The sequence below is a fragment of the Lutra lutra genome, chromosome 10 (genome assembly GCF_902655055.1).
Source record: "Lutra lutra chromosome 10, mLutLut1.2, whole genome shotgun sequence".
Lineage (NCBI taxonomy): Eukaryota > Metazoa > Chordata > Mammalia > Carnivora > Mustelidae > Lutra > Lutra lutra.
The window spans coordinates 57,484,219-57,498,846 of NC_062287.1; the positions used below are offsets into that span (position 1 = coordinate 57,484,219).

Consider the following 14,628-nt stretch of genomic DNA (forward strand, 5'->3'; position numbering starts at 1 on the left):
GTTCAAGGACTGAAGGATGCTCCTGGGGCACTGGGAGCCCACGGGTGGGTAGAGCACTAAGGGCTGAATTGTTTGGGACTGGGGTTGGGAGCAACAAGCACCGCAGGACGACGGAGCAAAGGCGAAGGTCTCCAGGCGGCGGCGAGCGTCGTACAGGTGGGGCGAGTGACTCGCTGACCACTCGGCTTGTCCCAGACCCTGGTGGCCCTGCGAAGGGTGCAGGCCTTGCAGCAGCGCGGGCTCAGCGCGGCCTCCGAAGCGGTCCAGAACCCCCCGGCGGCGGCGGCGGCGGCGGCGGCGGCGGCAGACCAGAAGGGCGGCGTCGCGTACACAGACCAGGACCGGAAGATCCTACAGCTGTGCGGTGAGGACCTGGCGGGGGCGGGGCCCCGGGGCCCGACGGGATCTAACCTGGAAGGGACGGGCCTACGGAGTGTGGTGCGCCCGGGATGGGGGGACCCGAGTGGCAAGTGCAAGGGAGGTCTACGGGCCGGGCCGGCAGGTGGAGCACCCCTGGGGGAGTCGATGAGTCTTCCCTCTGCTCCGCGCTTCCCCACTGCAGGGGAACTCTACGACCTCGACGCCTCTTCCCTGCAGCTCAAAGTCCTCCAATACGTGAGTGCACGTGCTTCTCCCCCGTCCCCGGTGGTCCTCCAGGGACCTAGGGCCCTTCTCAATCAGATTCCGGCGCCCCGCCCTCCCCTTCTCCTACCTGAGGAGCCTCGGAGAGGCGAGAGGGTGGGGAGTGGGGGTGGCCCCAGATCCGCGGTCAGCGGCTCCCTTGGTCCCTGCCTCTCAGCTGCAGCAGGAAACCCAGGCATCTCGCTGCTGCCTCCTGCTGGTGTCCGAGGACAATCTCCAGCTTTCCTGTAAGGTGAGGGCCCAGGTCCACTGTGGATTGGAGAGGGGGCGGGGGACCCGGGTCTCCGAGGGGAACAGTCTTGCCCACCCTTTAACCGGTGCCGCCACTTTGCCCCTCAGGTCATTGGAGATAAAGTGCTACAGGAGGAAACCAGCTTTCCGGTGAGTCCCCCATCCATCCTCAGTGTTGGGAGTCTGTGGGAGGAGTTAGGGCCAGTGAGGGGCTCCAGGGAGCTGGCCAGAGAGACGGGGATCTCTGCTAGAATCTCTTGGAATCTGCTGGAATTATCTGGATCTTAGGATCTATTTAGAAATGTTATGAGAGATCACAATCTGTCATGAACAGGATCCATTAGGAGAGACCTCTTACAATCTATAGAAAGGCTTACTTGGGACCAGTTCACTTCTGTTGGAATATTTCTGGATTTGGCTCTTAGAATCTGTTGAGTTCCACTCTCTGTGGAGTTTGCTTTTCTCTCTTCTAATTAGGGAAAACCCTAATGTCTTCCGAAGGGGATTCTGGTCAAGAGCAGAATTTCCACCCCACCTTCCACCCCAACTCTCCAGTATTGACTCTATCCACTGTTTGTATTTACTGAAGAAGTTGCTGGAACTTACAGATTTGGGAGGGGTGTTGAGTCTGAGGTCACCTGACCTTGGAGAGAGCCGAGCCCTGACTCAGCCTCTTCTCACTCCTCAGCTGACGACAGGGCGCCTGGGCCATGTGGTGGAAGATAAGAAGTCTATCCAGCTGAAAGATCTCACTTCTGTAAGCCATGGACTGGCCGGACTGGGGGAGGAGGGAAAGGGACAGGGTCTCTGGGAGAAGGCAGCTTGTGAACGGGGGAGACAAGCCCCAGGGACTTTCTTCCAAGCCACCCCCATGTTTAGTGCTTCCCATTCCTCAGGAGCCCCTTAGAATTGCCTGTTGCAGAGTGTGGTGGTGGGATTGGGAAGAAGCACATTCCCTCCCTCCATCCCCACCCTGACACCCCTCCCCTTTGCAGGAGGATGTGCAACAGCTGCAGAGCATGTTGGGCTGTGAGCTGCAGGCCATGCTCTGCGTCCCTGTCATCAGCCGGGCCACCGACCAGGTAGTGGCCTTGGCCTGCGCCTTCAACAAGCTTGGAGGAGACCTGTGAGTCTTGGTTGGGTGACATGGATCGGGAGGTGGAGCTGAGAGGCTGGGCAGGGCTCTGCTAGGGCCACAGTGAGGGAAAGGCTCCAGGCAGGGGACACCGTCCCAGCAGTGGTGGGCCAAAAGGTTTGTTGGTGCAGGAGCCTAGGAGATTCTGAAGGTGCTGCAGCTTCTTCTGGCTGAGACACAGGTCATTGGTGACTCTCCATCACCCATTTTGGCTTATTTAAAATCATGTTGAGGGGTACCTGGGTCGGTCAGTCCATTAAGCATCTGCCTTCAGCTCAGGTCATGATCCCAGGACCCTGGGATCGAGCCCCACATTGGGCTCCCTGTTCAGTAGGGAACCTATTTCTCCTTCTCCCTCTGCCTGGTGCTCCCCCTGCTTGTTTGTGCTCTATCTCTCTCTCTGTCTTTCTCTCTGTCAAATAAATAAATAAAACCTTAAAAAAATAAAAATAAAATCATGTTGAGGTCCAAGTCAGTTCCCCTTCTTTTGCCCACTTCCTCTAGTTTGGATTATCTACTCTTAGAGAGAACTGGCCTTTCCCCCACTTGCCTTCACCCTCTTTTGGCACTTCTGCTGGAAACTGCCCTGATGGAGGGTGGTGAGCTCTGGGATAGGTGAACTCTCTGGGACCCAGAGTGCACCACTGACACTGTGGACAGGGGCTAAAGGGAAGAGATGGGGGGTTGGGATAAGCTGTAGAGACACTGACAGGGCAGCTCTAAGAATCCTAGAAAAACAGTGGTGGGAAGGGCAGAGTCAGGAAAAGAGGCTTAGGAAGCTATTCTCAAGAACTGAGGTCAGATTTGGGGTCTAGAAGTGGAATTGTAAATAGATTTCATGTCCTACTCCAGCTCATTACTTGGTAAGAGCTGCCTGCAGGAGTGGGCTGAGCATGGAGGTTAACTGAGTGGGAAATGGTGCCGTGACCAGGGAGCTGTGTCTGTCCTGGGCACAGGCTCCGTATGTGAGTGCTGCCACATGTGGTCCACTGCTCTCTCAGACTGTGCCTGAGTCGCACAAGGAGGGAAGAGCAGGCGGGTGGGGGGTGAGTCCTGATTCCAGGATACGGACATACTGACAAAATGCTTGGCCCCTGGGGCTCCAGCAAGCAGTCTGGGCTGTAGGTCCTGCAGAGAGTGGACACTGGGGATGTTGGGATGACTGAGATGTCAGAAAGCCTGGGCATGGTGTCTGCAAGGGTGAGGCAGAGATCTGGGAGTTGTAGGCCTGAGGAGCAGGACCTGCCAGCGCAGAGCTCTGCAGGCAGGGGAGCTAGGCCTGGGGAAGTGAAGATGGGGCTGAAGCGGAACCCGCTGAGGCAGGAAGGATGTGGGATCTGTGTCATCCGTGCTTGGCGTCCTACTGGTGGGAGCATTTACATTGTTTAGCAAGCACACATCGGGCATCTACTGTGTCCAGCCCTGGACTGCTCAGGTGGCCTCAGAAAGGTCCCTCGGGAGGGGAGTACAGAGAGAGGGGGTTCAGCAGGGGCTGTGACCTCTGGCTGCTGGCTGGGGGACTGGGCTCTGAGACGTCCTTAGACCTGGAGGAGAGGTGGCATCAGAAGGGAAATGAGATGGGGCTTGGTGACAGCTCTGTAGGCATCTCTGGGTCCCACACATTTCAGGGAGTGAGTGCTGAATGAGTGTATGAGACAAGGTGGGATTCCGCTCAGAGCAGGGATGGCAGACAAGCTGCCTGGAGCCCAAAGAACAGGGACCCCAGAGTCCCTTGAGCTGGGAGTGTGAGGGGGCTGGTGGCCAGGGCAGACATAGAATACAGTTAAAGCACTTAGCAGACACCTCCCATTTATCTCTCTGGCACCAGTTCTGCACTGGGTGACACAGTCATGGTCCCTGCCTTCAAGATTTGAAGTTTATTTTCAGGGCGGAGAGGGAGGAGGGTGGGAAAGGTATTCTAGGCAGAGCGAACAGTGTGGGGAAAAGCGTGAAGGTGTGAAAGAGCCTGAGGTTTTCTCAGAATGATGAGGATCTCAGTAAGGCTTAGTATGAGAGACACCCATAGATATGGGGACAGAGGTGAGCGGGACCAGACTGAGGGAACTCACATGCTGTACTAGGGAAGGTGGGGAGAGGATACCGGATGGTGGGGACAGGGATCTAGACCCAAAGCATGAGGCAGCCAGCAGGAGTGGGGGATACCCTGGCAAAGGAGCACCGAGACCGGCCATAAAATGGGGAGAAGCTTAGGCAGGGAAATCTGGGGGCTGAGAGGTCAAGATCTTAGAGGCATGCTTCTCCCCCTCATTCCTAAGGCCCCCACTTGGAGAGGCTAACCCATGTCTCCAGCGCAGATCCTCCCTAGCTTGGTCCATCCAGCCCCACAGAACTCCCTGTCACTCGGTGGCCAGATTGAATGACCTCAGCAGGACCAGGGGCCATCTTGCCAAATGGGAGCTAGCTCTGAGAGAGATGGGCTCCTCCTCACAGCCACGTTAGAATTTATGGTGGCACCAAATCACAGCCTGCAGAGTTGGAAGAGTAGGACAGTGACAGAAGCTGGACGAGACAGGGTGGGACCACTGCCCCTCCCTGAGGCTGGTGGCCTCTGGGGAAGAGCAGGAGAATACCCAGCTCTGGCCCAAGCAAGTGTCTAGTCTGAGGGGGGAACCCAACTTCAGTTTGGATAAATCCAAAGTCAGTGGAAGGGGACATAGCTCTGGCTTCAAGAAACAATAGTTTGAGGAGGAAAACACATTTTGGTCTGAGGGAGATTAGAGCCTTCCCCTCAGAAAGCCCCCAGTCTGAGGGGGAAGCTGGCCTCAGCTGCCTATGCCGCGAGCAGCCCGGGTAGAGGGGAGTGATGTTTAGCTCATGCATCTCTGAGTGGACTTCCTGGGGAAATGGAAGCAAGGAGAAACAGGGAGGGAAGACCGAAGACCGCTGTCCACTGCCTTTCTGGTGACCCCTGCCCCCCTGTCCCAGGTTCACAGACCAGGATGAGCGTGTGATCCAGCACTGCTTCCACTACACGAGCACTGTGCTCACCAGCACCCTGGCCTTCCAGAAGGAGCAAAAGCTCAAGTGTGAGTGCCAGGTGAGTCACCTACTATGAGCCTCTCGTGGAGATGAAGTCACCCAGCTCTCAGCCCCAGAGCATCACTCATAGGGAAAAGCCCCTGTCTTTCTGGACTGATGGCAGGAAGGTTAGCTACCTAGTGCCCTGGAGGCTTCTTAAAGAGGGAGGTGGGTCAGTGGCTCCTCAGGCCAGCCCGCTGCTGGCTGCAGGCTCTATGTGCGATCGTCCTCTAGTGTTCAACTTGGGTACTACAGCAACATCTGGGCAGCGTTAGCCCGATGTGAGGGAGAGCCTGAGACTCCAGATTACTGTGCTCCTTCACTGGGGCTGTACTTCCCACTCCTTCAGTTGGTAGCCAGATGATATAATTAGACTCTGCCAGTCCCCGGCATGACCAGAGAGCCCGAGAGGAGGAATGAGAAGACTCAGGAAACATTGGAGGCAGGGGGCTGGAGAGGGGGACCCCTCTGCAACGCCAACCCCTACGATCTTCATTCTCTCTATTCCAGGCTCTTCTCCAAGTAGCAAAGAACCTATTCACTCACCTGGGTGAGTGAACTGTCCTCCTCCATGCCCAGCTGTGGGGTGGGAGTGGGGGTAGGCGTTTTGGGGAGGAAAGGTGAGAAGGCTTGTTCTTGGCACTCTAGCCTGGTCTCATCACTGCCGTCCACGCTTCTCCCACCCACAGATGATGTCTCTGTCCTGCTCCAGGAGATCATCACAGAGGCCAGAAACCTCAGCAATGCTGAGATGTAAGCGAATCTACCTCAGGGTGGGGAAGCAGAGGCCCCAGTCCTCAGGCCTCATCCCCTTTTTCCTTTTCCCTCTCCCCTCCCCCCAACTGCCTCCTTGTGGGACCCTGCCATGTTTTGTATGATCCTTTATTTCATGCTTGTGTCCCTTACTAGTAACGTCCAATGACAGTGGAGGGGGGGGGTCCCTTTGCTGCCCACGGATCCCCAGCTCCTAACACAGTGCCTGGCACACAGTAGCCGCTACAAGGAGGGAAAAAAAATCATTGGGATGCATTTATGTCTGGAGTCAGCCAACTCTCCAGAGGGTCTCGTAACGGAGCACTCCTTCCAGGCTTCAGAAATCTGGGCTTTGCCCTAAGTCGTGAGAAGTGTGTGGAGGGTGGGTGGTCAGAGAGGGGTGTCAGGGCGCTGTGGACTGAGGCTATCTCCCCACAGCTGCTCCGTGTTCCTGCTGGACCAGAATGAGCTGGTGGCCAAGGTGTTCGACGGGGGTGTGGTGGATGACGAGGTGAGGCGCGGCCGCGCGGAGGGCGGGTGTGGCCGTAGTTCTGGGAGCCAGGAGTCCGCAGGGCGGCGAGGGAACAGAAGGGACAGTCCACGGTCGGCTCCCTGGCGGGCCGCTGACTTCCTCCCTACTCGGTTACCGCCCCCCGGCAGAGCTACGAGATCCGCATCCCGGCTGACCAGGGCATTGCGGGCCACGTGGCAACCACCGGCCAGATCCTGAACATCCCAGACGCGTACGCGCACCCGCTTTTCTACCGCGGCGTGGACGACAGCACGGGCTTCCGCACGCGCAACATCCTCTGCTTCCCCATCAAGAACGAGAACCAGGGTGCGAGCTCCGGGCGGCTCCGGGAAGCCGGGCGGGGCGGGGCCTGGGCAGGATGGGGCGGAGCCGAGCGGAGGGTTGGCGACCCTTCCCCACCTTCCTAGAGTCCTACAGCAGAAAGGCCTTGCAGTTACCCAGGCCCGGAAGTCCCTTGAGGACACCCTGGGAAGGCAGACGCCACCGGACACACCCACCGGCTGGTGCTAGCCCCTCTCTGGTCCTCAGAGGTCATCGGTGTGGCCGAGCTGGTGAACAAGATTAACGGACCATGGTTCAGCAAGTTCGATGAGGACTTGGCGACTGCTTTCTCCATCTACTGTGGCATCAGCATAGCCCATGTGAGTGGGGACAGGGCCTAGAGCCAGTGGAGGACCTTCTGTTATCCTCTCCTCATTGACTTTGTCCAGAGCACGGGTCTGTGACTCGGAGTTCTGCTCTGGGTCACTGTACAGCCTACAGTGCCCGCTGGTCACCTCTGGCCTGTTTCCCATCTGAAAATCAGTATACTATTACTATATACTATCTTGTCCTGTTAGCCTTCTAGGATCAGGGAAGACTCCAGTTGTCATTATTGCCCATCCCTTCCCAAAGCAACCTCAACCCAAGCCCCTGGTTAGCTTCTTTTTGGGAAACGTTGGGTCTCATTGTCCAGAATTGGCAGTTCTGGCTCAGAGAAGCCAACCACTAGGTTCCTGAGGCTCTCCCACTTCCTTGCTTCTCTTTCCCTGCTTTGGGACTCAGACTCCGTGACTGAAGACTGGGACAGGCTCAGGAGGGGGTGCAAAGTGCCAGATCAAATGCCAAGAAGACCTGGGGAGGAGGAGCAAGGGGAGGGAGGTTTGGTGGGGGAGTCGGAGGGTGCTCCCTACTCTGGGCTGGAGCTTGAAGGCTTGGACTAGGGTCAGCATGGGACAGGAAGGGGGTTCTGTCTGATCCCTTTGTCCCTGTCCTGGGCATTCTAAGATTTCATAGCCCCTTTGCTTGAGCCCCATCTTTCCCTCTCTCCCCCAGTCCCTCCTATACAAGAAAGTGAATGAGGCCCAGTATCGCAGCCACCTAGCCAACGAGATGATGATGTACCACATGAAGGTGAGGCCTACACGGAGTCTGTCCTTCTTCTCAGGATCCCAGGGTTTCCTGCAACCCACCTGTTTCTTCCCTGCCTCCCAGTTCCTCAGGGGCCCAGGACCAGCCTGGGTTTTCTGATTGCCCTCTCTTAAAGATAAGAATAGACCCAGAGCAATGGCAAGCCTCCTGTTCTCCTGCTTTCCTTCACGGCATCTTCTTTCAAGCAGGTTATGGTTTAGCCCCAAGGCTGGCAGCAGGACCCAGCCCAGGGAGCAACTTGGTTCAGCCTGATGTTCCCCACATCTGGGGAGAACTCCCACCTTAAAAATCACTGAAGGCTAGGAAGCTCACTCAGGGCCCTCCGCCAGCTCCCCTAGGTACTGTGGTCCTACAGTCCCCCACAGTCTGCTGATAGCCTATCTCATTCCCGGACTCAGTTTCAGAAAAACGGTCCCAGGCTTTAGTTCAAAGTGTGTGGTGGTCATTTTCCTCTCACCTGTGTCCAAATCAAAGGGTCCCAGACTTTGTGGGTAGGGTCAAAGCTGTGGTTGGAAGGACTGAGGTTAGACTCTGGGACATTCCCCCTGAAGGAAGGAACCCTCAAGTTAGTGTCTGTGAAAGGCTGGCGTTATTTGGGGGGTATCGTGAAGGGGTGTTCCCTGTCTTTGCTGAGGATAGGCTGTTACAGATGGGGGTTCTCACGGGCAAGGAGGCACAGTGGGTGGGCTGGACAACGGGGATCTCTTGCCTAGTGAGGGTGCATTTTGGGTGGGGGGGTCCCCCCCACTATGGGATTTTGAGGATGAGGACACTGGGTGGAGGTGGAGGCCATCCTCTAACACTCTGGTTGGTCCCCTCTAGGTCTCCGATGATGAATACACCAAACTCCTCCATGACGGAATCCAGCCTGTGGCTGCCATTGACTCCAACTTTGCCAATTTCACCTACACCCCTCGCTCTCTGCCCGAGGATGACACTTCCATGGTGAGCTGGCCCTTCCCCATATGACTGTTAAGAGGTGGAGGATGTCAGCCAGAGATTTAAGTTAGACGTGGACAGGAGCTTCCTGGCAAGACAGTCATCACCAAAGACTAGAGAGCCTCCCTTGGAGATGGAGTGGGCATGTGGTCTGCCAGCATGGACCACGGGGCCTTCCCAGGGCTCAGGGGCTGGACTGGATGACCACCGAAGGCTGCTCCAGAACCATCAATGTCCAGGGCATGTGGTCTCAGGGTTAGCAGGCCCTCCCTGGTTTTCTAAGATTTTGTGTGAACTTGGTTACAAGAATTCTTAGATCCCATTTCTGAAAGCTCATGGCTCTGAGAATGCTTGGCTCTACCATTTCGTGGTTCTCTGGGTTTTTGGTTTTTGGTTTTCGGGGGTTTTTGTTGTTGTTGTTGTTATTTTAATGGTTCTCTGGTTTAGATCTAAAGCTCTGAGATTCCAAAGTTCTGTAGGCTTCAAGAAGGCCCAAGGCAGGAGAGTCATTTCAAAACTCACAGTCCTTCTGGTCCCCCCCCTTTTGCTCTCTCCAGGCCATTCTAAGCATGCTGCAGGACATGAATTTCATCAACAACTACAAAATCGACTGCCCGACTCTGGCCCGGTGCGCACCCCAGCTTTCCCCTCTACGGGCGGGGAGCCCCGGGCTTTGTCCCACTCTGTCCTCTACTCTCATATCCATTGCCCCAGCACTCTGGGAAGGGGTCTCTGAGGATGACTGGGAGTGGCCCGGTGTGTCGGAGTGGGGCAATTCCTAGCCCCTGGGACCATGAGTAAAGGAAAGGAATGGGGCAAGGCAGACCCTGAAGGGCTTCCTGGAGAAGGAGAGCCTGAGGCCCCTCTGCTGCTCTCTCTCCTCCCCCCAGGTTCTGTCTGATGGTGAAGAAGGGCTACCGGGATCCCCCCTACCACAACTGGATGCACGCCTTTTCTGTCTCCCACTTCTGCTACCTGCTCTACAAGAATCTGGAGCTCTCCAACTACCTCGAGTGAGTGGCTGCGCCAACCTCTCCTCCGCACCAATGTCTGGCTGCCACTGGAGTCCCCTTCCCATTGTAGCAGGCCCCCAACATGCACCACCTCCTGGGATCCTCCTAAGGGTGTCGTGACGAAGGTTGCATAGTCCTGTTTTCCAGGTGGGACTTGCTCAGAGTCACATACACCTGGAACAATGAGCCTATGAAACTCCAAATCAGGGCTGCTTTCCAGGAAGGGGACCCAGGCGTCCCGAGCTCCTCTGGTGGCTCCCAGACAACTCATGCAGCCATTCTTCCTCTGGCTGTGTGGGAGGGGGCTGATCTCCCTCTCCCTGCTGCCTCCCAACCAGGGACATCGAGATCTTCGCCTTGTTTATTTCCTGCATGTGTCATGACCTGGACCACAGAGGCACAAACAACTCCTTCCAGGTGGCCTCGGTGAGACTCTGCCCTCCCCATGGGGGTACCCTCCTGGGGGTGTCTGGGAGTCTCAGCCCTGCATCCTGAGGGGAGGTGGGAGCTGCTGAGACCAGGAGCTGGTTTAGAGCTGGGAGGAGGCTCCTTGAGGCTTTGCAAGGGCTCTAAGATAGGAGAGTTGTAAGGGGCGGGGAGGACAGGGCAATGCCTAGCCTAATGTGGCAGGCACTTACATCTGGATGTGAAGAGTGATGGAGATTTCCGGGGTTCTTCCAGAAATCTGTGCTGGCTGCGCTCTACAGCTCCGAGGGCTCTGTCATGGAGGTACCACCGTTCTACCTAATATCCCTGTACCCATGATCCTCTTAAGGTTGGTGACTTAAGTAGTTAGACTGTGACCCAGCTGCTCCTATTCCCAAGTCCTGCTCTCCAGACAGGCCCTGTGGACTGTCACCACCCCCGCGCCCAGGGCATGTCTGGTTCCTTTGGCTGGATGGGTGTGGAGAGGTGCCGGTGTGGATGGGGGTGTGAGTCAGCCTTCGGATTCTGCCCGAGCCCAGGTTTGCACAGGGAGGACTTGTATTTAGCATGTTTCTCTTTGTGTGTCTGGGAATGCCCTGTGCATCCCGCTCCCCACCAGGCCTAGGATGGCTCTGCGCCCGTCACTCCCAGTTTTGCTTTAAGTTGTTTGAATTGGGTCTGTCCACCCCCCAGATGGACGCTCCTCGGGGCAGGGACAAAATCTGAGACATCTCTGAATTCTCTGCCCTTGGCACAGGGCTTGGCACACAGTAGAAGTCAAATTTTCAAGGTCACCTTGCCCCACACTGCCCCCCCACCCACAACACCCCTCTGGAGACTGCCCCTGCTTGCATGCCCCTGGGAGACAAGGGGCTCACTCCCTCCCAGGAGGCCACCTGGCAGCCCTGCTTTTGCCCGCTGTGCCCTGGGCTAAGCCTGCTGCTCCTCCGAGTGACAGCCCATCAGCATCTAGAGACAGGGGCCTTGCCCTCTCCTCATCACTGCCTTTCTTTGTCAGCAAACAAATGTTTGCTGCATGAATTAGTGTCTAGGACTCTGAGGGATCATTTAAGAATCACTCCAGTTTGAGAGGCTCTCAGAGTTTGCCTGGTTGTGTCCCTCCATGTGACAGCTGAGGGACCTGAGGCTCAGGGCCTGCAGGGACTTGCCCAGGGTCACACAGAGGCCTGCAACAGAGCCCAAAATGGGAACCAGGTCCCCAGACTCCCTGCGTCTGCCTGCTGTGCTCACCTTGGGGGGCTGGAGCTGTACTGGGCCTGCTACCTCTCTTGGGGTCAGCGGTAAACAGTGCCCCCAGTCCCCACTGGGGCCCCATCTTTCCTCTCCCTGCTCCCCAGAGACACCACTTCGCTCAGGCCATCGCCATCCTCAACACCCATGGTTGCAACATCTTCGACCACTTCTCCCGGAAGGTAATGGGGTCAGGGGAAGGAGCCGAGGGAGTGGGTGGGGGTGTCTGGCAGGAGGCCTTGACATTCCCCCCACCCCGGCCCAGGACTATCAGCGTATGCTGGACCTGATGCGGGACATCATCTTGGCCACCGACCTGGCCCATCACCTTCGCATCTTCAAAGACCTCCAGAAGATGGCTGAAGGTGCCTGTTGTTAACCCCGGACCTTGGGGTTGGGGAAGGACCACCAAGAGGGTGATGTGCCTGCAGAGCAGCTCCAGGGGTTTAGATACCCCCTGCCCCCGTGCCCAGCATCGAGGCACCAGACCCAGGCAGATCCAGCACCCAGCCCTTTGGCTCCCATCCAGGGTGCTGGATTTCCTGAGCCATGCATGGAGGGTGGGGCCCTGGGGTCTTGCCCTCAGACAGAGGGGCCTGGGTCCTTGACCCCATCCTCTCCCCAACAGTAGGTTATGACCGGACCAACAAGCAGCACCACAGCCTCCTCCTCTGCCTCCTTATGACCTCCTGTGACCTCTCTGACCAGACCAAGGGCTGGAAGACGACCAGGAAGATTGCTGTAAGTGCTGCCCCTCCCTGAGAAGCTGCCTGCCCAGTTCTGTGTGGCTCCTGTGGCCCAGACACCCTCTCTGGGCCAAGCTCAGTCTGGCTCAGTTTTGGGGAGACAGAAACCTAGATCCGTTCAGGGCGACAGATGGGGAGATTCAGAGAGGGGCATGGACTCACTGGGTGTCACACAGCAAGTCAGTGGCTGGTGGAAGGGGGGCCAGAATGCAGCCACTTGATCCCATCTGGGGCTGTCCCCCTGCCAAACTGGGCCTGAGGTGGGGCTGAGGGCTGCCTCAGTTTGCCATCTTGGGAATGAGCTATAGAGGAGCTCACGTAGACAGAGCCCATGCACAGAGTGTGACGAGAGTGCTGGCCTTTCAGGAGCTGATCTACAAAGAGTTCTTCTCCCAGGGAGACTTGGTATGTGGGGCATAACCCTGGGTGTCCATGTTGCGGGGAGGGTCCCAGGCCTGGGACTGGGAAGGGCTGGGTTAGTTTCTTCCTGGTGCCTGACTGAGGGAGAAGGAGCCAGGCCTGACAACTTGCTGCCTACAGGAGAAGGCCATGGGCAACAGGCCGATGGAGATGATGGACCGGGAGAAGGCCTATATCCCTGAGCTGCAGATCAGCTTCATGGAGCACATCGCAATGCCCATCTACAAGTGAGAGAGTTCGGGGGCGAAGGGGGGGTGGGGCGGCTGCCTAGGGGATGGGGCTGGCTGCGGCAGACCCAGGGACTGGGCTTCTGAGCTCCAGCTGATGCACCGGGTGGCCTCTGGGCCCAGCCATCCTTTTCTGGGCCTTACATGAGGCCTTCACTTCATGCTCTCCTTGAGCGTCCCGTCCCAGGCCTCACACTCAGGTGCAAGTTCCACCTGCGGGATAGCCCGCATTGCCCTTGCTACTCACAGTCTGACTTCTGCCCTGCCCCTGCGCCCTTGCACCCCCAGGCTGCTGCAGGACCTGTTCCCCAAGGCAGCAGAGCTGTACGAGCGCGTGGCCTCTAACCGTGAGCACTGGACCAAGGTGTCTCACAAGTTCACCATCCGCGGCCTCCCGAGCAACAACTCGCTGGACTTCCTGGACGAGGAGTATGAGGTGCCTGACCTGGATGGCACCAGGGCCCCTGTCAACGGCTGCTGCAGCCTTGATGCTGAATGAGCCCTGCCCCGGGACCCTTCCTTGCCCAGGCCTCCTCTTAACAGCCCTGCACTGGCTTGGCCCCCGTGTCCTGGGACCAGAGCCACAGGTCCTAGGTTCTAATCCAGGACTTAACCGTGCGACCCTGGGCAAGCACCGACCTTCCTGGGCCTCAGCTTTCTTGTCTGTATAATGGAAGCAAGACTTCCAGCCTCACCAAGACTTTACATTTGCCCTCTGAGAGCACAGGGGGTACTGAGAAGCAGCGGGACCCGCTCTGCGGCCCTGACCACATCTTGGCAAGTCCTTCTGAGGCAGCCTGGATGGTTTCTCCTGGGCCCCATTCCTGCATCACCTGATCTGGCCCTCTTCCCTCTTTCAGGGTTCTCCTGCAACTAGGAAGTGGGACATCTCAGTGAGCAGGGAGTGGGTCTTAGAAACGGTCATTAATTCTGCTGGATGGCTAGAAATAGCCACGAGGCTGAAGGTGACTCTAAGGATCGCCACTATAATTGTGGTGAGCATTGGGAACTGGGGAGCTGCCCGGGCCCCACACAGAAGCTGCCAGAGGGCCAGCTCAGGGCTCTGGGCAGAGGCGGCTCAGGAAGAAAGCAGGATGGGAATGATGGGCAGGAAGGTGCCTGGGGCTGGAAGACAGGTGCCAGTTGAGTCAATAATGCTTCCTCCTGACTATGTGACCCTGGGCAAGTGACTTCCCTTGTGTGGGTGAGACAGGAGAGTGAGACAATCCATTTTCTAAGACCCCTTTTAGATCAAAGTCCCCTTGGCTCTGTGGAGTCCCAGGAGAAGCCGTGGAATGTCCCTGCAACCCTAGGGCAGAGAGCCGACCCTGAGTCCCTCAGGGGGCCCCTGAGTGTCCCCCCTCTTAGCCTAAGTCCCTTACCCCTCCCTGCAGCCAGAGAGGGCTGCCTCAGCCCTAGCAGGGCTCCTATCTTCTTCAAGGCCATATATACCCGTGCCCTGGGGCTTGGGAGAACCCCATAGGGCCGGGCCTCTTGGGTCAGCCCGGCTGCTGGCTTCTCCCTTCTCTGTGTTGTTCTGTATGTGTTGTGGGGTGGGGGGAGGGGGGCCACCTGCCTTACCTATTCTGAGTTGCCTTTAGAGAGATGCGTTTTTCTAGGATTCTGTGCAACTGTTGTATATGGTCCCGTGGGCTGACCGCTTTGTACATGAAAATAAATCTATTTCTTTCTACCAACCCTGTCCCATGGGGCTATTTCCAGATACTGTGCACGGGGATGGGGGAGACAGAATTGGGGCCAACTAAAGCTCTTTAGAACTCCTCGGCTACCAGAGCCCCCACCGCTCGTGCGTAGCTCCTCTTCTAGGAGAGTCACAGACCTGTTTGGGTACACCCTGGACCAG

The 14,628-nt window shown here is 57.2% G+C and overlaps 1 protein-coding gene across 5 annotated transcripts in view; it reads left to right on the forward strand.

The window, feature by feature from the left end:
• The window catches only part of PDE2A (phosphodiesterase 2A), a 91,340-nt gene extending 77,636 nt beyond the window's left edge, over nucleotides 1–13,704 (forward strand). For 4 of the 5 annotated variants that reach the window (XM_047690861.1, XM_047690859.1, XM_047690863.1 and 1 more), the window contains 24 exons: nucleotides 196–364; nucleotides 563–615; nucleotides 800–874; nucleotides 982–1,023; nucleotides 1,562–1,630; nucleotides 1,869–1,999; nucleotides 4,955–5,066; nucleotides 5,558–5,597; nucleotides 5,737–5,800; nucleotides 6,239–6,311; nucleotides 6,461–6,638; nucleotides 6,861–6,973; nucleotides 7,647–7,724; nucleotides 8,565–8,687; nucleotides 9,239–9,309; nucleotides 9,572–9,694; nucleotides 10,033–10,120; nucleotides 10,376–10,423; nucleotides 11,479–11,553; nucleotides 11,637–11,736; nucleotides 12,000–12,112; nucleotides 12,484–12,522; nucleotides 12,658–12,764; nucleotides 13,053–13,704. In XM_047690861.1, coding sequence (XP_047546817.1) covers nucleotides 196–364; nucleotides 563–615; nucleotides 800–874; nucleotides 982–1,023; nucleotides 1,562–1,630; nucleotides 1,869–1,999; nucleotides 4,955–5,066; nucleotides 5,558–5,597; nucleotides 5,737–5,800; nucleotides 6,239–6,311; nucleotides 6,461–6,638; nucleotides 6,861–6,973; nucleotides 7,647–7,724; nucleotides 8,565–8,687; nucleotides 9,239–9,309; nucleotides 9,572–9,694; nucleotides 10,033–10,120; nucleotides 10,376–10,423; nucleotides 11,479–11,553; nucleotides 11,637–11,736; nucleotides 12,000–12,112; nucleotides 12,484–12,522; nucleotides 12,658–12,764; nucleotides 13,053–13,263 — 2,295 coding nt within the window. In that variant the 3' untranslated portion in view covers nucleotides 13,264–13,704. The remainder of the gene's footprint in view (nucleotides 1–195; nucleotides 365–562; nucleotides 616–799; nucleotides 875–981; nucleotides 1,024–1,561; nucleotides 1,631–1,868; nucleotides 2,000–4,954; nucleotides 5,067–5,557; nucleotides 5,598–5,736; nucleotides 5,801–6,238; nucleotides 6,312–6,460; nucleotides 6,639–6,860; nucleotides 6,974–7,646; nucleotides 7,725–8,564; nucleotides 8,688–9,238; nucleotides 9,310–9,571; nucleotides 9,695–10,032; nucleotides 10,121–10,375; nucleotides 10,424–11,478; nucleotides 11,554–11,636; nucleotides 11,737–11,999; nucleotides 12,113–12,483; nucleotides 12,523–12,657; nucleotides 12,765–13,052) is intronic. The other variant, XM_047690860.1, reaches the window with a different exon arrangement.
• Nucleotides 13,705–14,628: the final 924 nt, after the last annotated feature.